The 21,418-nt window shown below is 35.4% G+C and overlaps 1 protein-coding gene across 4 annotated transcripts in view; it reads left to right on the top strand.

Annotated features, from left to right (window-relative positions):
* The window catches only part of LOC113521621 (zwei Ig domain protein zig-8-like), a 253,051-nt gene extending 234,014 nt beyond the window's left edge, over positions 1-19,037 (top strand). For 3 of the 4 annotated variants that reach the window (XM_052899818.1, XM_052899819.1, XM_052899820.1), the window contains 3 exons: positions 2,686-2,816; positions 9,309-9,477; positions 16,103-19,037. In XM_052899818.1, coding sequence (XP_052755778.1) covers positions 2,686-2,816; positions 9,309-9,477; positions 16,103-16,203 — 401 coding nt within the window. In that variant the 3' untranslated portion in view covers positions 16,204-19,037. The remainder of the gene's footprint in view (positions 1-2,685; positions 2,817-9,308; positions 9,478-16,102) is intronic. The other variant, XM_052899821.1, reaches the window with a different exon arrangement.
* Positions 19,038-21,418: the final 2,381 nt, after the last annotated feature.

Below are 21,418 nucleotides of genomic sequence, written 5' to 3' on the forward strand. Positions count from 1 at the left end.
TATTAAACTACTTATTATAATAATATATATCTCTCCTACTTGCTGTGCCCAACAGGGTTCATAATGGAAGTTAAAATGTTATCTATTAATTATTTTTTTATACAACTTAGAATGGCAAACAAGCTGACGGCCCACCTGATGGAAAGTGGTAACCGTCGCCTATAGAAATAAGCAGCACCATGGACATAACAGAGTATACTGTTTCGCCCATGATACCCCCCATGCGTTGCCATTCCTGAGGACTTAGATGTTATTCCTCTGTACCCAGAGGAATAACATACTCTACTAATTATATTATGGAATGCAATAAGAAATAAATAAATAAGATGTAATAAATATATGTACATATAAGAATATATATATAGCGTACACAAGGAAATATGACGAATCCAGTAAAATATTACAGAAGAAAGGAATAAAGTAACTACAATGAAAGAAAATACGATTTGACTTGTCCTTAATTAATAATTAGTAATTAATTAAAAAAATTAATTCACCTTCATAAAACGACATTATCATCGACTAACATGGTCTATATTTTACTTCTAGAATTCAAATTTAGAAGCCTAGTAGGTCACTAGGTCTATATTAAAGGCATGGCAAACGGTTTCAGTTACAAATTGTAATATCGCCTAAACGCCTTCTAAAACTTACTAATCCCTATAAACATCTTAACTTGGTTGATGGGAAAACTCAAAATTAAAGATAAAAGCTAACGAGTATTATGGTTCACTAGCTCCGCTTATAGGGATGCGATCGGAGTTCAATATTGGCTGGTATTGAGTCAATTTAAATTGGCTTAATTTGATTTGGTGAGTTCTCTGTGCGCTGCTAGCAAACTTATTTGATTTAAGACGCGGAAATAGGTTCGTGCCCCGTCACCTTCGATCGTCAGTACTAATAGTTTGGACAAAGCGTGTTAATGAATATCTATCGAATTGAATTGTTGTTTTTAATGAATGAATGATACAGATTATAAAAATTAACAATATGTAAATAAACAAAACGAATAATTATTTACATACAATTAATTGTATAAAAGCAAGATAAAGAGGCAACAATGGGCGGAATTCATCCCGTACCATTCGTGTTTCAACCGTGAAGCAGTTGTGTTTGCATGGCTGTGTTTCGGTTTGAAGGGTGGGATATGGCGTGAATTTACAGGGTACAGAGGAATAACACCTGAGTCTTCAGGAATGGCAACTTAGAATGACAAACAAGCTGACGGCTCACCTGATGGAAAGTGGTAACCGTCGCCTATAGACATGAGCAGTACCATGGACATAACAGAGTATACTGTTTCGCCCATGATACCCCCCATGCGTTGCCATTCCTGAGAACTCAGGTGTTATTCCTCTGTACCCTGTAAATTCACGACATATCCCACCCTTCAAACCGAAACACAGCTATGCAAACACAACTGCTTCACGGTTGAAACACGAATGGGATAGAGGTACCCATGCAATCGAATTTTGTACAAAGTCTCCCTCTGGTATGACGGATGAGCAACTTATTATATTTTAAGGAGCTCAACAAGCCCAATATATTTCACGTACGCGTATAAAAACTCATGGACACAACGAATACATAATAAATAGACATCTTCAGACTAATTTTTTTCCAAGAACATCTTTGAACCCGTATCTTTTTACTGCCTCCTTTCATCAAACCATATGTGCTTCCAACACCAGCAACGTGAATTTGATCCGTGAACACATCAAAGAGTCAAAGGGCAATGTGGAAAATTATTTACTCTCGAGGTAATAACAGCGCTAACTGTATATTATTTTCCGTTACCGAAAGAAAATTATAATATTGCTTGAACATTTCTGTATTTGAGTTCGTTCAAAAGTTTGGCGATATGCTGAAATTCCTTTTCGTGATTAACTGGCTGGTTTGGTGGTTTCCAATTAAGGAGCCGTTTTGAAGTTGCTCAGACTCACAAAAAGGGGATCAATGTGAAAGAAAATAGGTAATCAGGTCATGAAAACTTGTAATGAGAAAGCTGTTGAGTGAAACAAGTGGGAAAATCTTGTTATTGTAATTTTTAGAATTCATATGAAATATAAATTATTGTTACTCAATATAAGAGGACTTATCCTGTGACAAAGAAACTGCATATGTAGCTTGAAAGTTCTGTTTATTTATTAATTAGTATAAGACGGGCTTAATGTTAAAAGCATTCTCTCCCAGTCAACCATAGGGAAGTGTCAGAATACTCGAATGCGGTACTTGTAATAATTAATATGCATACATACTAAAAGTTACATAAATAAATAAATATATATAAATAACAAATATACTTACACATATAGTCATAGTCGTAGAATACCGACGGATCTTTATATGTAATATTTATCAGATTCGTCAGTATTCTACGACTATGACGATATATAAGATGTACAATATATCGTCATAGTCGTAGAATACTGACGGATCCGATAAATATTATATATAAAGATCCGTCGGTATTCTACGACTGTGACGATATATGTGTAAGTATATTATGCTCCGGAATAGAATGGGCCACCTCTTTCTTCCTCGTGGGCGTCGTAAGGTGCGACTAAGGAAGGGCGAGGGATGGGCAGCAACGTTCCTCTTAAAATATCTCTAAAAGCCTAACTGCGGTTGCCATGGTATAAAAAAAGTTATCTATTCGCTTGACCATTTTGTTTTGTGTTCAAGCAGAGCCCCTGACGACGATCCTGGGCGGACCAGAGTTGTTCATCAATACAGGAAGCACCATCAACCTGACGTGCGTGGTGCAACACTCCCCCGAACCACCGCCAACTATCCGTTGGACGCACAGCGATGAGGTAAATGCATTACTTTGTTCCGTTTTGATAAATTTTATTTTCTATTTGATTGTTTGCCTGCTACTTCATATGTGCTTTCATAAGTAGAATAAGTAATGAAATTGATCATTTCTTGACGATGTCGTCATCATCGTTATCTCAACCATTACCCGTCCACTGCTGAACATAGACCTCCCCAATAGACAGCCATAAGGAATGGTGTTGAGTCACGGGCTATCAAGATAAATCACACACTAGATTTTAAGTTAGAACTTCAGCAACTGTGAAAACTGTATCCAGTTTAAACAGACAAACAAACGGGTAGACAAAATTATATAAATATATATTGTTTTGTCTAATGTTGTTCCTAGTTAAATCTTTGCATCATTTTTATGTATAGATATCATACTGCATTGGCCGTATGGTCCCGGCATAGAATAGGCCACCCCTTTCTTTCCCGTGGGTGTCGTAAGAGCCGACTAAAGGAGGGCGAGGGATGGACAGCAGCGTTCCTATTAAAACAACTCTAAAGCTTAACTTCGGTTGCCAATCCTCCTGCCAAGCGTGGCAACTATTAGCAAACCCCCCTAAGGGGGAGACTTGTGTTCAGCAGTGGACAGTTAAAGGCTGATATATTGTTAATGATAATATCACGCAGTTATAATTTTATTTTGTTACTAAGATTTTTTACAACTGCTACTTACAAAGGTAAACAAGCTGATGGCCCACCTGGTGGAAAGTGGTAACTATTGCCTATAGACATGTATATATAACAGTATGATGTTACCAGAACTCGTTACTGTTAATAAGTTAAGTAGTTAGCGATAATTCAACCCGGACACAGCGTGCGCGCAAGTATCCCGACGGATTGCAGGAAATGGGCAGCCGGAGGCAACGCGAATTACAAATTGCAGTGTCTTTGATTTATAATCATTTGATATGGGGTTCCATAAAAAAGTTCCATTATTTCGTGGGTGTTCTGTTAGCCTAAAAGTTTAGAAACCCCCAATTTAAAGTTGGATAATATATAAAAAGAGAACTGTTTACCAAAAAAAACCCGTGTTTATATATATATATATATATATATATATATATATATATATATATATATATATATATATATATATATATATATATATATATATATATATATATATAAAGTGTTGTAAATAGCAGGATGCAGTAATAAAACCTATATGTATTTGTGATATAAAATAATTAGTGAAAAAATACAAGACATGTCTTATAAAAATTTGACACAGAACAAATTTAAAAATAATACATTGTTCTAAAATAAAAACTGTGTCAACAGCCAGTATTAAAACTCCAACATAAAGATATGTATATATAAAGATATATATAAAGAATTAAGTTGAGCACACAAAAAAAACCGACTTCGATTTTAGAAGATCAAATATTTTAATTTCAAAACTGAGCTGATTTTGATAAAATTTCTATGGGACTAAACTGTAAGTTCAGAAAACGACTACAATATTTTTTTTTAATACAACTTAGAATGGCAAACAAGCTGACGGCCCACCTGATGGAAAGTGATAACCGTCGCCTATAGACATGAGCAGTACCATGACCATGAGTATACTATTTCGCCCATGATACCCTCCATGCGTTGCCATTCCTGAGGACTCAGGTGTTATACCTCTGTACCCAGTAAATTCACGCCATAACCCATCCTTCAAACCGAAACACAGCCATGCAAACACAACTGTTTCACGGTTGAAACACGAATGGGACAGAGGTGGATACCTCTGTCCCATTCGACTTTTGTACAAAGTCTCCCTCTGGTAATAAAGAAACCGACTTCAATTGTCAAAAAAATGAGAGCAAAAATGAAAAATCCAGTTTAACTGTTCTAAAAACAAAACTACTAAATCGATATTGATAAATTGTTTATGAAACCAATTTGTAAGTATATCCTTCTAGAAAAAAAATCCATATCGGTTTACAATTGACAAAGTTATGAGGTAACGAACTTAAAAATAATTGGAAAGCAAATTAAAAATTCCTCCTTTTTGAAGGCGATTGATTATTGTCAAACAAAAACTCATTTAATTGATGTTGTTAAGTGATTGTAATTATTTCTTATAAATTTATATATTAATGCCACTTTTCGTTGTAATTTTATAACTCAAGAACGGGCTCACCTATCCAAACCAAATGTTTAGGCTTTGTTCGGACTATTTAGTAGATGGTTTATGTGAAGTTTGCACAAAATCGGTCGAGCGGTTCTTCATTTATCACATTTTTTTGTAACAAACAAATTAAATAAATGGCGGATCATTTTATTAATAGGGATTTTTGTGTCAAATTCGAACTTTTTTTAAGATGGCGATTGTGCTGTCAAATTGAAACTTTTTTCAGTGTTGACAGTACAAGCGTGTTGTTATGTCATTCATGCGGTCATTTCATTTTGGATGTGCTTCGATTAAATTATTTATTTATTGTGCTGTGATAAATTGTGAAGAGAAAATAAATCTATTTATTATTATTATTATTATTATTAAAGCAAATTGTCAGCGATAATTATTGCTTTTTGTTTATATTTTTAAACATATTGTTAAAATCGGCTATTCTATCCAATAGATATTACGAATTTAATAATTCATAGAAAAAGAAAAAATAACGCTATCGTGTTGTACATGTTATTCTGTACCTATTTTAGCGGTGTGCAAGAGGGGCAGGTGGGAGCGGGCACATCTATGAAATAGGTAGCTAGGTAGGTATAGTTAAAAATGTAAAATGTTGTAAAAATGTCCACCCGTGCGAAGCTGGGATGGGCCGCTAGTTATTTATATTTATAATAAGTTTACTATTGTAATCTTTTGGAGGAAACAATAAAGAGTATCTATTTATATCTATCTATAATTTTAAAGTTACTTGTTTATAAAATAAATTAAATTCAATGACTGCATTATTAAATTGAACTATATATTTTGTCAAGCGTGCACTGTGTCAAATGACCCGTAGTTGTCAAGTTGCAATTGCTCGACATTTGGCTGCAGGTCATCCTTGGGAAAGTTTACAGTTTTATTTACAATCGACAGAGGAAGTCGCAGTCGATTTGAAACGATGCCAGCAACAGCCTGATGGCCTGCCAGGAATTAAAATTGTGTCTTTACGTTCTACTATAGCTATGTATGTTATGTGTATATACATGCCCTAGTTTACTAGGAAGGTTTGGAACTGGGTATTGTAGTGTGAAAAATGATTTTTGAACACTGTTGATCACTGAATGTCCAGGGATCTATCTCAAGATAATGTTATTTCTGCTGCCAAGTCATTTAATCATGAAGTCGTAACTAGAATATCATTCTTAATTCAGCGGTTTATTAATATTTCTTTGGCTCTTAATATTTTTGTTTCTCATTTCATTTTAATATTTATTAAGTTGAAATAATTAATGATTTTCTTTTAATTTCTGTCTATTAACTTTTCGATAAACGGCATCTAGATGATTGTTCATACAACTTTCGACGTCAGATCAACTAAACTTAATTTCCGACCATTCAAAAAGTTAATATTAAATGCACAACACGAAACATTAAATTGTTTCTATCTATAACTGTTCGCGAATCAGGCCTGTCCTGTCCTCATTTACATTTTTGGAATGGATCCAAATGAATAAATTTCGCTGAGATTTCATTAACTTTAACCAATGAACGCTTTTGTCTCGAGTCCCCCAAATCATTAATCAACAACAAATCAAATATTTTGCCATTCCGATGTCACGGTCGAACTACTTCATTCACTGAAGTGTCATTAAGTATTTGGCTTGATAAATTTGGCGTAACGGTAAACGTGGCTTTTAATTCTAATTTGAGATACAATAGCTTATGATGCTAGTGAACATTCTTATAATTGAAAGCTTACTAGCTTTTACCTGCGACTTCTACCGCGTGAACTGGATACGCGGGACTGAAAAGTACCCTATATCGTTCGACATCCTATACAGTATATATATACAGAAGGTCCATCGTACTGTTCATGTCTATAGGCCACGGTTACTACTTCCATCAGATGGACCATCAGCTTGTTTGCCATTCTTAGTTTTATAAAAAAAATCAATCTAACTATATTTATTCAATCTACCTGTCTACTTATCTACTGAACTTTGTACAAAATATTTATTTTGTGTTCCCAGATATAACACTACGTAATAAATTCAATTGTAAATTCCTCAAAATTATTATGAGATTACTAAGAAATAAGGCGATTCGTCGAACGATTACTACGTGGCCTGTTCCTCGTCTACGAGGAACAGGCCACGAACTCTAGTTCAATTCAACATGACCGTCGTTTAAACATCGATATATCCTTACGTTCTTGTTCATAAAAACATCGAAATTGAATCACTCCCAAAGATGAGATGGGTAGAAGAAATTAAACAGTATAGAATATAGGAAACATAATACATAGAGATCATGACATTGATGGATTGCGACCCATTTTAATTTGCTTCTGTAAGAAGAAACATGGTCGAAATAGTTACAACTTTAAAACTATCAAAATGTCAGTAAACCTAATCGATTCTAAAAGGCAATGTATTAATTGCTTTAGAATTGACGAAAACATCAATATAAATATTAAATTTCTTACTTGTTCCTTTTTCTTATTTTCGTTGATTAAATACATAATTATTTGAGTATGAAATTAACACGATAGTAAGCTCTGTCGATTGTAATAAGAATTGTTAAAATCAGTGAAGCATTCGCGAAGACAAAGCATAACGTACACATTTTTAAAACTGTTTATAAATACTTCACTGCCTACTGCAAAGACTTGCTCATTGCTTACTAATTTGAAGCTTACGGGAATGACTTAATGTGAACTCTCCAACTAATTAGTGCTGCCACTCTACTGTCAATTAAGAATGTCAAGATAGACAAGGAAACACTAGCCGCTATTCTTAGCGACTTCAAATAAGGAAAAATTTACGGCGGTGTAACACGAGCAACCCGGAATCCCGTTCGAAATATTTTTTAGTGACTTAAAAAATTCTCGATTCGATCTCATTCAAATTGTATGTTACTCGATATCTTTGGTAATTTTGAATCGATTTCGATTATTCTTTTTGTAATCAATACGATTTACTTTCGTATTCATCTCATGTTAATTTAATTTCGTTTGAAGTTTTTGTTTCATACTTTTGCATTTTCCATACTATTCTAAATTCGTATATTAAGTCGTATGTCTTTACGTAACGTCCGTCTATAGGTTTCGCTTTTTTTAAAACAAGGATACTGAGATCACCAGTAAATAGCTTTTTTTTAGAATTGAAGTTATGTTTTTTTTTTTTGTGGAGCAAAATCTACTTATTATTTGAAACTTCGACTTGCATCACAGAATAGAAATAGAATTATTACTTCAAAAACATCGGCAAACGTGATCGTCCGATACATTTTCACCATGCAAATTATGTTAAACAATAACTTCATTAATTGATGTTAGAATTATAAGATTCTGCAATTTAATTTTTGTACACTAGTGACATCACTATCATCATAACAGCCATAAACTGTCCACTGCAAAACATGGGTCTTCCTCATAAGGGAGGATTTTGCGAGTAGTTACCACACTTGGTAGGCAAATTAGCAAGCGCAATTAAGCTTGGGGGATGTTTTTAATAGGGATCCTGCTGCCCATCTTTCGAGTAAGGAAACCATTAAGATTCCTTAGTCGCCTCTTAAAGAAGAAAAAAAGAAATGGCCCATTTTATGCAAAGACCATACAGAAACTTAAACTATTATTGGGTTAATATTGCAGTCAGTTAATTCGGTATTTTTGACGCTATTTTTAACAGTACTTATAATGCATGCTAGTAATTGTGAATTCAAACGTGATTCCATTTTTATAGAATTTAGAATAGCTAATAAATTGATGATCTGTCTGGTACAATGTGGTAATCGTCGCTTATATATATGAATATTATCCTGAATATCACAGAGTATATTGGTATGTCCATGATACTCCTCATTCCCTCCTATACCTGAGTCATCAGCCATTAACTGACCACTACTGAATGTGGACTTCTCCCATAAAGGACGTTTTGCCCCAGTATATCTGAGTATTACGGTGTTATACAGCAATACCTTATTCTTCTACCTGTTAAACCGTTTAAATTGTTTAAACCGAAACAGTCATACAAACATGGCTACTTCAAAAGTACTCAATTCCTCGTTGTCTCGTTTCGGTTGATTTATAGACCATATTGCTCATGTATTCATTCAAAACAGTATAGTTACATGACGTGTTATCATAAAAAAAATGTACGCAATATAAAATTATCATTGACTTTATGATTAGATTGAAATGGATGAGATTGGAGAGATCTTCTGGTCTGTACGTTTTAATCTGGGTTTTAACAACTTATATCATTCTATCCATCACCTTCCAAAGTCTTATACCGAATACCCAATTAATTATTTACACATAATCTTGTTTTTCCTCAAGAAGTTAAAGTAGTCAGTTTAGTAAATAATTAATTTTCTTTCTCAGGAGATCAACTACGATTCTCCCCGCGGTGGAGTGTCCGTGATCACGGAGAAAGGTGAGACGACCACGTCTCATCTCCTGGTGCAGAGAGCGAAGGCTCCTGATTCTGGCAGGTATACCTGCGCGCCAGCGAATGCCAATCCTCGATCAGTTCTCGTCCATGTTCTAAGTGGTAAGTATCTTAAACTAATTTCCATTTTTTGGTAATTGACAGTGGTTTCATGTAACAGAAGAATACCAATAAAAATAAAAATAAAAATGATACAATTTTTTTTATTATTAAGAATGGTAAATGATGAATGGTAATGATTGATATGAAGAGCATATTTGAAGAAAGGTAAAGTATAAATAAAGACGATTATAAGGAAATAAAGAGACTTAAAAATACATAGATGGACTATGTGAAAGATGATATAGTCAGAATGGGAGTAAATGCATAAATGATTGCGGAAACAACTAAATACTTGGAGCAAGGATAGTAAAATGATAGTGTAAAAAAGCTGATGGAGAGTAGGAACGATCGCAAGAGCGTCGTCAGATTCAGACCAGTCGACTCAATGTGACAAATTTACTAATTCACCATGACAATAATAATGGTTCCTTTCCACCCGTCCCTTACAAAATAGAAATCCTATATCGCTAATTATGGATAAAGTATAATGAATCCGAAGAGTCATTTGTTTGCTTGAACGCGTTAATCTCTGAAACTATCAATCGTATTCGAAAAATTCTTTTTATGTTTGATAGCTTGTTCTTGAGGAAAATAGGCCAATACGATAACTGGCGCAGCTATGGGTTACAGCTAGTAAAGGATAACAGGAAAACATCTCCTTACTTCCTGTTGACTATGGAATTTTGTTCCATATATCAAAAACTGCATTGTCTTTCAGTCCTTGAAACCAGAATATAATAACGCTTTATACACTTTACTGCTTCAGGCCAGAAATAAGTACTTTTGTGCACGAAAGTAAAGACAATTTTGCGCAAAGGTCCTTATCTTTACGTGAACATTTCAGTCTTAGGATAGTACTGGAGTAGTATAAAATGAAATATGCTCACGGCAGTAATTTCTAATGAGGTAGTCGGAGGCATATGTTAACTGTTTCCGTTGTGGTAAATATGATTATGTAATACTCGACATGCAGGAGAAGTAATTGGGTCCAATGGTTCCATTGCTAGCAATATATCCTGTCAGGTACTTACCACGTAGCTTATAGACGGATGTCAAATTGGATATTTTTTCGAAATTTTGGGCAGAAATTATGAATAAAATAATAGCATTCAATGCTGTAGTTCCTCAGTTGATCAGATTTTATTCTCATCTATTATTCCTCACTAGTGTCATTCCAGCATGTAACAATGGTGCAGGCTGAGTTATTACTTCATTATCACTACATGGAAAAAACCCTCGACATGCTTATTATTTGTTGAGAACCTTAAAATCGAATATAGTGATGGCGATCTTTACTTTATCCATCGTCATCCTGAAATTTTTTTTAACCAGGAGATTCGGCGGGCTTCGATCTTCGGCAACCTTGTATCTTTCCCTAAATTATATGCTTTTTTTATACCACTTAGGTGGCAAACAAGCATACGGCCCACTTGATGGTAAGGTTACCGTAACCTATGAACACCTGCAATACCAGAGGTAATACGCGTGCGTTGCCGACCCTGAAGAAACCTCTTTACCCCCCTTTTAAAGAACCCCATGTTGTAGTCTCCACAGGACACAGTAAGCTGTATTATATAAATCGTTCCCTTTGATCGTGCTTCAGACGATGCTCGTTAAATTCGCTTATCCTTACATCCGCGTCACCGAAAGGTAATCGTGGCGAACGATCTCGTCGCGATTAGCTCGGCGATTTGTTATCAGCCGAAACTGAATGACTGGGATAAGTGTAGGGAATTCCTTAAATCCTTACACGAAAACAGACTTAATTTTCTTAAGGTATATAACATACAAATGATCCGGTACCGCTTCGCAAGGGTAGATGTACTTTTTAGACATAATAAATAGATATTCTACTGAAATGGGCGTTATCTTGCCGGTTACTTGATTAGAGTTATTCTGTTTAAACCCGTTACCAATAGTATGTGTACGACATCCTACACTCGAAGATTGATCACAATCATTACTACTAGAAGTGCTACAACTTTCCATATTAGTCCTCAATTTCCGACCACCATTTTCTCCACGTATATTTAGTGACACTTGTTTCACCTCTAAACGAGGCATCTTCAGGTAAATTATTAGATCGTTGTTCGGAGCCTAGTGTTAACCGTTTGGCACCCAAACTTTGCAGTTTGAGATTGAGAACTAATGTGGGAAATAGTCTGGTAGTAATGATAGTCAGTCTTCGAGAGTTGGTAGTCACACAAATACTAATGGTAGTAGAATTAAACAAAATAATTCTAAACAAATAAATAATCAGCAAACGAAAATACTGAGGTGTAAATATTATCATTTTTTTTTATACAACTTAGAACTTATTTGCCAAACAAGCTCACGGCCCACCTGATGGAAAGTAGTAACCGTCGCCTATAGACATGAGCAGTACCATGGACATAACAGAGTATACTGTTTCGCCCATGATACCCCCATGCGTCGTCATTCCCGAGGACTCGGGTGTTCCTGTATACACTCTACTCTCTACTCATACTGTACTCAGTATTCCTCTGTACCCAGTAAATTCACGCCATATCTTACCCTTCAAACCGAAACACAGCCATGCAAACACAACTGCTTCACGGTTGAAACACGAATGGGACAGAGGTACCCAAGCAATCGACTTTTGTACAAAGTCAAATAGAATTGTTCATCTTATCCCTAATATTTTTTATACATGGCAATTTATGTTATAAATTGTATTTTATACAAACGTCAGCAAAGCCAAGAATTGCTGCAAAACTCTCGATAAAATAAGCCGCGTTAGCACTTTTATTTTGCGTCGAACACCATAAAGTTAAAACCGTACTCGTCCCGTTCAAGTTATCAATTCTTTGTTGCGGATAAAGGTAAATAATTAATTAACCACGTAATTTATTAATTACCCGTCAAATAATTATCGATATTAAACGTTTTTGTGTCGACAAAAGCAATTTACAGAACCGATAATCAATTTCTTGGAACATTGTTTTTCAATTATAGCCGTAAATAAACTTATTTTTAATATTATACATTTCTTACGGGGAATTTGAAACTTGTGTTTCTACGTCAACGCGTAATAAAAAAAATTAATGGAAATCAATTATACAGGGTGATATGAAAGTCGTTTTATAACTAAGAATCCAATTGGACTTTTTAATTATTGTTTAATAATAACAGATCGACGAAATATACGACTGCATAAAAAATACCAGAGGGAGACTTTGTTCTTTTGTAGTTTTTAAGTCAACTAGTGGGAAGAAACATACTTAAGTGGCTACCTCGTATAAGCAAATGCAGTTTAGGATGTCTTTCTATTAAATTTTAGTATTGGTGACCCGCACAAATGCCAAAAAAATGAGTTAAGGGGCCGCCTGAAAATCAGCGCTATATAGGTACATCTCGCTGAAGGTGTGCATATATAGCAACAGGTGAGGCGGTTCCAGCAACCAGTAAAATCAGTGTTTTTCTTTCTTTTTTATTGTTTTTTTTTAACTATTATTGTTGGTAACAAAGACTCTATCTATCTAAATGGAGTGAACCTCAATTGCAGAGAGTCAGTAGATGCACCGTTAATGATAGTCTATGGAGATGATGATGATGAAGTGAAATCTATAATTAAGCTGAAATGGCAATGGACTTCAAGAACTAACAACCAATGGGCAAGTATCCCATTCGTGTTTCTACCGTGAAGCAGTTGTGTTTGCATGGCTGTGTTTCGGTTTGAAGGGTGGGATATGGCGTAAATTTACAAGGTACAGAGGAATAACACCTGAGTCCTCAGGAATGGTAAGGTATGGGGGGTATCATGGGCGAAACAGTATATTCTGTTATGTCTATGGTACGGCTCATGTCTAGTCGATGGTTACCACTTTCCATCAGGTGGGCCGTCAGCTTGTTTGCTATTCTAAGTGGTATAAAAAAAGTAAGGGTTTTGAAATGGCTAATCCGTACGTTCGTTACCCTACAAATTGGTGTGACGACTTCAGATGCTCTACAGGGAGTCAGTATATGCAGGTGGCTTGGCTGCCATTTCTTATGGCAGCCAAAGGAGGGCCTGTGTTCAACAGTAAACAGATTACTGCTGATTTCAGGCTCCCCTATCTCTTGCATTGAAACTACTCAATGATATTTTAAACCGGTATCCGCAATTGGATATATTTGCCTCCAACTTGCTGGAATTTCGTCGAGTGATCACAGAGTATTTGTATTCAGACGTTTTTTGTTTCAGTTAAATCTTTTTATATTATTTTTGTTATTTTTGTGTAATATTCCTTTTTATATGTTATTGTACCTACTCATGCTTTCCTGGGTGAGCGTATTGGAAGACTGTAAGGCTCACCCAGTGGATGTAATAAATAAATAAATAATAAGTTACACATTTGTATTTCTTCCACAGATTTTAAGAAATAACTCTTTTGAAAATGTTGCGAATAAATTATTTACAGCGACTTTTGTTTTTAGTACTGTGAATTTAATAATGTGGCAAATGACATTTAGCAATTTATATCATATCTGAGTAATCAACTTTTACAATGTAGGGTGACATAATTTGATCGGTCATTTATGGTATACTTTTGCATTAATGTATAGAATTTTTTGAATAGAAATTATGTGCAGCGAATTCTGTGACTGATTGTACAAATATCTGCATGAGTAGGTACCTTGAAATGAAGTTTATTTCGTCCATCAATTACTTTATTTACGGAAAAGATGGTACATAAGTGTATTATCATTCCCTAGTCCCTTTATATTCTGTCCTGTATTAGCGTGCAAATGGCGTGAATTTACTGAGTACAGGGGAATAACATCTGAGTCCTCAGGAATGGCAACGCATGGGGGGTATCATGGGCGAAACAGTATACTCTGTTATGTCCATGGTATTGCTCATGTCTATAGGTGACGGTTACCACTTTCCATCAAGTGGGTTGTCAGCTTGTTTGCCATTCTAAGTTGTTTAAAAAAATATTATTTTAACAGTATGTAGGTAGTTTATAAAAATACACGTATAGTAATTAGTAACTTATTTACAATTATATTTGGCCTTTATTTTATTATACATATAACTATTTATGTCTTAATTGCTTTTATTAAGTAGCATTTCTCTAAGTTCTTTTTAAACTACTACTACTACCAAACAAACATACGGCTCACCTGATAAGCGGTTACCGTAGCCTCTGAACGCCGGCTATACCAGGAGTCTAACGTGTGCGTTGCTGATCTTGAAGAAATCTCTTTACCTCTTTTTTAAAGAACCCCATGCATAAAACTTCGTCAGTCAGTTAAAAAGACACTTCAAGGTCAATGTACTCTGTCACCAGTAAAAGACATGGCGTCGTGTATTACGTAATTTTACTGCTCTATACAGGGTTAGACGTAAAAGATATATTAAGCTAAAACTCAATGAAATTACGAAGATCAATTCGTCCCAAGGAATAAAGTTGAAATCTCAATCCGGTCTATTAAAGGGGAAAGGGATTGTTAGTAATGAAGTGTAACTGCCCCATTGCTAGCAATATACCCTATCAGGTCGACCTCCACGTGGTTCCCCCTGGAATGTGCAATTCATCACAATGGGCTAACTGACCTGCTTTAATCGTCACCTATCAACTTTCACTGATGTCCCGCCAGCGTATACCGTTAGCGCAGGCGGCTTTACTATTCCATTATCATCCATTAAAAAAAATCTGATCTATTAAAGAATATTGTGACTGATTTTAGCTTTTTATCAACATGAAGTTTGTGATAGTCATTTTATCCATTATTACGTATTTTTTTTTGTAAACTCAACTTTTATTTAAAAAAAAAAAACAACAGTAGTAAAGAAAAAAAAACATTTCATTTTAGTGTTAATAGGAGCCGCTTTAGATTCATAAAGATCTATTAAAAAATGCTTATAATTAAGTTTAATTTTTATTTAGGGTTATACACACGAACATGATTGATTATGTCCATGGGACAAACATTCAACATGCTCACATTTGGCAGGGGGCGAATTTACCATTTTCCCTGTTTCATTTTCAACGTGATCTTTTGTGTTACAAAGATTCTGGTTTCGACCAAAGTCGAATTTACGACCTTTAGGGTCTAAAGGTATTTTTATGGGATGATAATAGAATGATAACTCCACCTGTGCTATCGGTGTACGCTGGTAGGGCACTAGTGAACGATGTTAGGCGAGGAAGAAGCCAGGTCAGTCGGTTCATCGTGATTTGTCATTAGGAATTTTTTACATCGGTTTTCAGGGAGAACCGCGCGATATGGTGCGAACCTGTTAGGGTATATTGCTACTAGCAATTTGCTAGCAATAGAGGTTTAAAGGTTTTTTTTGATAGGTGAATGATGGTATGGTAACCCAGCCTGCGCTAACGGGATACACTGGCAGAGCACCAGTGAAGGATGATAGATGAGAAAAGAGGCCAGTTAGCCAATCATGATGAATTTATCAGGAATTAACCATGATATTTTCCAGGGGGAACCGCGAGGAAGTCGACCTGGTTGGGTATATTGCTAGCAATAGGATTCACAGTCTCTATTATTAACAATCCCTTTCCCCCCAAAGGGTTTAAAGTTAGGGTAGTATATTATTGTGCGCCGTGCACAACAAGAAATCTTTAAATTTTTACATTACTAAATAACTGTTTCTTTACAGGTGAACACCCAGCTGCTATGCAGCACGGAGGTCAGCTACGTCTCCAGTACCCACTGTCTGCGGCGCTCCTCAGCGTCATAGTGACTCTTATGGGCTGCTAGTGATAAGCGGTTTTCTGTTCACTTTACGACGTCACGGCAGCCAATCACCATGTGACCTGACTCCGCGGTCTCGGGAACATTGAACCCACATTTTGCCCCTTAACACTAAATAATACAATTCACCCCAAAACTGATACCCATTGAACCCTGAAAAGAATCAATTTACACTATTTTTAATGCACATTATCATAGTTTCTATTTTATTTTGTTGTCTAGTTTACAAATAAATATCTTAAAGACAACTTATTAAATAAAAAGTTTGTTTGTTATGGAACTAGAAGGTTTATATACTATAAATGTATAACCCTACTCGTCCTTAAAATGGCGGGACTAATGGGTATGTGGGGCAAGTTAGAACTTTACTGATCCCGAGACCTTCTTAACTAAAGCTGGTTACAAAAATAAACACATAATTGTAAAAGTTAACAATGATATCTATCAGAATGTAATATGGACACAGTTCTCGTATCACGGGAATCAACCTCGTGACTTTCGCGTGACTAAAACCAACCTACTGTAGGTGTAATAAAATAGCAGTTATCAAGTTCATAGCAACATTTAACCACTAAGGAAACAATGTAATAACAAACCCGATAGTTCTGTGTAGTGAAAACCCTTAGGTGTGGCCATGCATAATAATGCCATTAACAAAATACCCAGACTGATACAGATATCAAGAAAATAAAAAAAAAATTGCCTACAAGGATAAAATCCACGACCATCGCAAGCCAAGGTGGTATGTTAAAAGGCTATGGTGTTAGATTCACCTTATATTTTATGGTGTTCCACGAAGGTCGTCAAGTAAATACTCGGTGTTTCACGGTGTTATTTTTAGTTTGTACACAGTTATGGAAAGCCGTTAGGTGAGCTGTCGACTTGTTTGCTAGTCGTATGTCTAAAAATATGACTGGTACCAACAAATATGACCAAAAAGATATCGCATTTATAAGCTAGGTACATAGCCATAAATTCGGAATGCCTGTAAATGAGAAATTATTGTTGATAGATCTACGCGGCTTCCATTCACAAGATCATAGTAGATGTTCGTTTTGCGAATGAATATCTAACTTAGATTGATATTCTAGTGTCAAACCATCTAACGATTTACATCGAACGGAGTGCGTTAACGCACATCAGAGCACTTTTTCGAAGCTATAAATAAAATTATAGGATTTTTTTGATACAACTTAGAATGGCAATCAAGCTGGCAGTCCACCTGATGGAAAGTGGTAACCGTCGCCTATAGACATGAGCAGTACCATGGACATAACAGAGTATACTGTTTCGCCCGTGATACCTCCCATGCGTTGCCATTCCTCAGGACGTAAGTGTTATTCCTCTGCACCCTGTAAATTCACGTCATATCCTACACTTCAAACTTAACAACTGCGTCACGGTTGAAAAACGAATGGATTATAAATTTAAAATTCGATTGCATGAAATATTTATCATAGAAACACTATAAGTTATGTACATATTCAGTTACTCTCTTATTCAGTGGTCATTAATGTTCTTGTTCAAGCGGGCAGTGTCTAGTCGATAAATCCGCGTTTCCGATCCGACGCGCTATGACGCCTAGTGACGTGCGCCGTTCTATGTAAATCGTACTTAAGTTTGCATGAGTTGTGCGACTTAGCAAGCGGCTTTAGTTAAATCTATTCAGTTCATGATATAACCACAGAGCAGTAGCAGTATGTGGAAGCTTTTCCAATGGTACAAGAATTTCATATTCAGTTTATAAGGCTGTACGCAGATTTACATTAATAGTAATATAGTAACGAATAAAAGAATCGTGTAAAACGCTAATGGGAAAAATGACAATAGCGACGTCTTTAAATGGACGACGTCATATTTTTTCTTTAAAGTCGGTTATTGAAAATAATACTTAGAAATCAGATTTTTTGTCGTTTGTACCATAAAAAAAAAAGATAACTAGTCACAATTTCGTAAACTACGTGATTGATAAATGGCAAAGGATGAGAGTGATTATGGGCATCACAGTGTATTCTGTGACATCCATGGAATACCATCGATGCCACAGAATCGTTGCCTATAGACATGAACAGCAGTCCATGTCTATAGGCGACGGCTACGACTTTTCATCAGGTAAGCCATCTACTTGTTTGCCACCCTAATTATTAAAAAAAAATATTAATCAATTTTACTCACAAGGATTAGTGTACATAAAATGTATACTAACTTTCCCATCTTTGAATCTCAATTGGTTACATTTAGAAATTATATTTTGAAAATTTCTGTCTAGGATTTTTTGACTGGACTCCACGTGTGTTCTATTCTGGGTTCCGATTTACAGTTAATCCTAATTTGAAGCACAGGAACAAATTTTGTTACACCACATTACGATTATTATGTGTATTTGATATTACATGGAAATTTTATGGGACATATATCATACCACAGATCATAGATTCGCATTAATCTATGGTTTTCTCATTCAATATGGCGACACGTGTTTAACTTTGAAGTGTAACTTCAGCTATGATTTTGTTTTATAAATATTATTGTAAATAAAATAAATATAGATAAGTATTAAATTGACACTTTGTTTTATTAATTTGTATGCATTTAAATTTAAAAAAAGAACATTAGAATAGATTACGTTATACTTTAAATAACTATTGAGAGTTATTAAATAAAAATATGGTACATAATTATATAAATGTAATTATAGTAAAAACATATATAATTAAGTTTACATTAAGTTGTATAATTAATATTAATATTATATAAGAGAATTTGTTTCAAATAGTTCTTGAAATAATTGGATACGGTTGTGTAAATAGGTAAAAAGTTAAGGGAATAAATAAACTTATTGATCGTCATATTGTTTTGATTTATTTAGTGACGTCATTAATGTTTTTTTTTTCTGTTAAGAACCTTCTAAAATATAAAAAAAAAATCTCCTCTTTTGTAAAGAATAAAAGGAAAATACTGTTCATATTACATTCTTTGCAAAGGGATCAAAATTCCAACGGTCTTTATTTAAGAATGATTATATTCTATTGAACATAAATTTGATGTACAGGTAAACATGTCCTACATTTTACCAGAGGGAGACTGTACAAAAGTCGATTCCTTGGGTACCTCTGTCCCATTCGTGTTCCAACCGTGAAGCAGTTGTGTTTGTATGGCTGTGTTTCGGTTTGAAGGGTGGGATATGGCGTGAATTTACAGGGTACAGAGCAATAACACCTAAGTCCTCAGGAAAGGCAACGCATAGGGGGTATCATGGGCGAAACAGTATACTCTGTTATGTCCATGGTACTGCTCATGTCTATAGGCGACGGTTACCACTTTCCATCAAGTGGACCGTCAGCTTGTTTGCCATTGTAAGTTGTATAAAAAAAACAACATGGGAAGAAAAGAGAGGGAGCAGTGGTATCTAATAGCCCCATAGCTGGCACTGTAAATTAACAGATTGACTTCCAAACGATTCCCCTTAGAAATCATCGTGGTTAACTCCTCACGACCTTACCTTTTCCTCACCCATCATCCCTCACTATTGCCCCATCAGCATATAGCGACAGCATATGCAGGGTACTTTTCCAATATCATTTATTTAAAAAAAGGGCGAAGGATGGACAGCAGCGTTCCACTTAAAACATTCTTAAAGCCCTAACTGCGGTTGCCAATCCGCCTGCCAAACGTGGCAACTAAAGAAAGGGGTAGTCTATTCTATGCCGGGACCACACAGCCAATTTACAGATAGATATAATAGTAGAGAGGTACAGCATTGATAGTTTTTACCGTTTTTTTTTTCTTTTTTTTAAAACGCAGTTACATTTTATTATTTTTTGGCTTAGTGACCTGTCACCAGCAGAAATCTATAACGCACAGAGAATGTGGAATTTAATTGCTGCTCCCACCGCGTTTGCTTTTCAATTTTATGGCAACGTTGAACTTTCGTATCACAGAACAGATTCTGGGTAACGCGTTTTTTACAAGTACTGGGAATAACAGTGGATTTGTTTTTTATCTTTTTGTTTAGAGGCTTTTATCCTATAAGGATATGTCAGCCTCATCATACCCTAATTTTATAAAATACCTCACATACTTAAAACATTGATACATAAATAAATAATACATAATATCTTAGTAGTCTATTTTGATAAAGGGAATTATTGATACAAAAATATAGTAATTAAAGATTTTGCCATTCCGGAATGTGGTTCTGCGAGTATATTTGAAAATAAACCAATCTCCTGTCTATTGAGACTATATTTCTGTATTAATACTTCCCTTTGTGTTTTGTATTTCGTACATTCAGATATCATATGGTGAACATCATCCAATGTGTTACAAACATCACAATTCGGATTATTAACTTTTTTCATAAGAAAAGCGAATTTTGCATTTGGATTTAAAACCAAATCTTGTTGCTGTTAAATGTTCCATAAGAACACATTGTAGTACACTCACATGCAATTAGATCGAAAAAGTTCGACTAGTTTCGGAATCAACTTGTGATCCTTACTCATGAGCGGCTGCGCTAGCACGAGTCTGACTGCGCGCCTCGGCCGGCTGAGTGCGAGCTGTAGGCGCTTGCGGCATCGTCACAGATAAGAAAGACGGCGATCGGAACTCTTTGGGTATGAACGGCAGGTCTCCGTGGTCTTCCTCTTCGTCTGCCATGTTATTGCCACTAGTCTTCCACCGTGCGTTTTTCAAGGCACTTTCCTTCATGCACAACCACTCTTTGGAATCAATTTCCAGCAGCAGTATTCTCGAACCGATATGACATCGTAACCTACAAGAAAAGAGCATATTCCTTTTTAAAAGACCGGCAGCACACCTGCAATGCCTGAGTTGATGATGATGTTGTGAGTGATCATGGGCAGCGGTAGACACTTACCGTCAGGTGAGCCGCATGCTCGTTTGCCCCTTGTGTTGTAAAAAAAAAATAGTTTTTTTGATATAATTACACATAAGTTAAACCGGGAGTTTTAACATTCAAATTCTATTGTGTTTATAGTTTAAAAACTCACGTCTCTCAATCTATAACTTCTCAATCTGAGTGATTGAGAAGTTATAGATAAGTAATATCTCGAGAAGGAGAAGAAGTTGTGAATTTACAGGGTACAGAGGTATAACACATTAGTCCTCAGGAATGGCAGTTTCAACCGTGAAGTAGTTGTGTTTGCATGGCTGTGTTTCGGTTTGAAGGGTGGGATATGGCGTAAATTTACTGAGTACA

The sequence above is a fragment of the Galleria mellonella genome, unplaced genomic scaffold (genome assembly GCF_026898425.1).
Source record: "Galleria mellonella isolate WM207_F2 unplaced genomic scaffold, CSIRO_AGI_GalMel_v1 utg63, whole genome shotgun sequence".
NCBI lineage: Eukaryota > Metazoa > Arthropoda > Insecta > Lepidoptera > Pyralidae > Galleria > Galleria mellonella.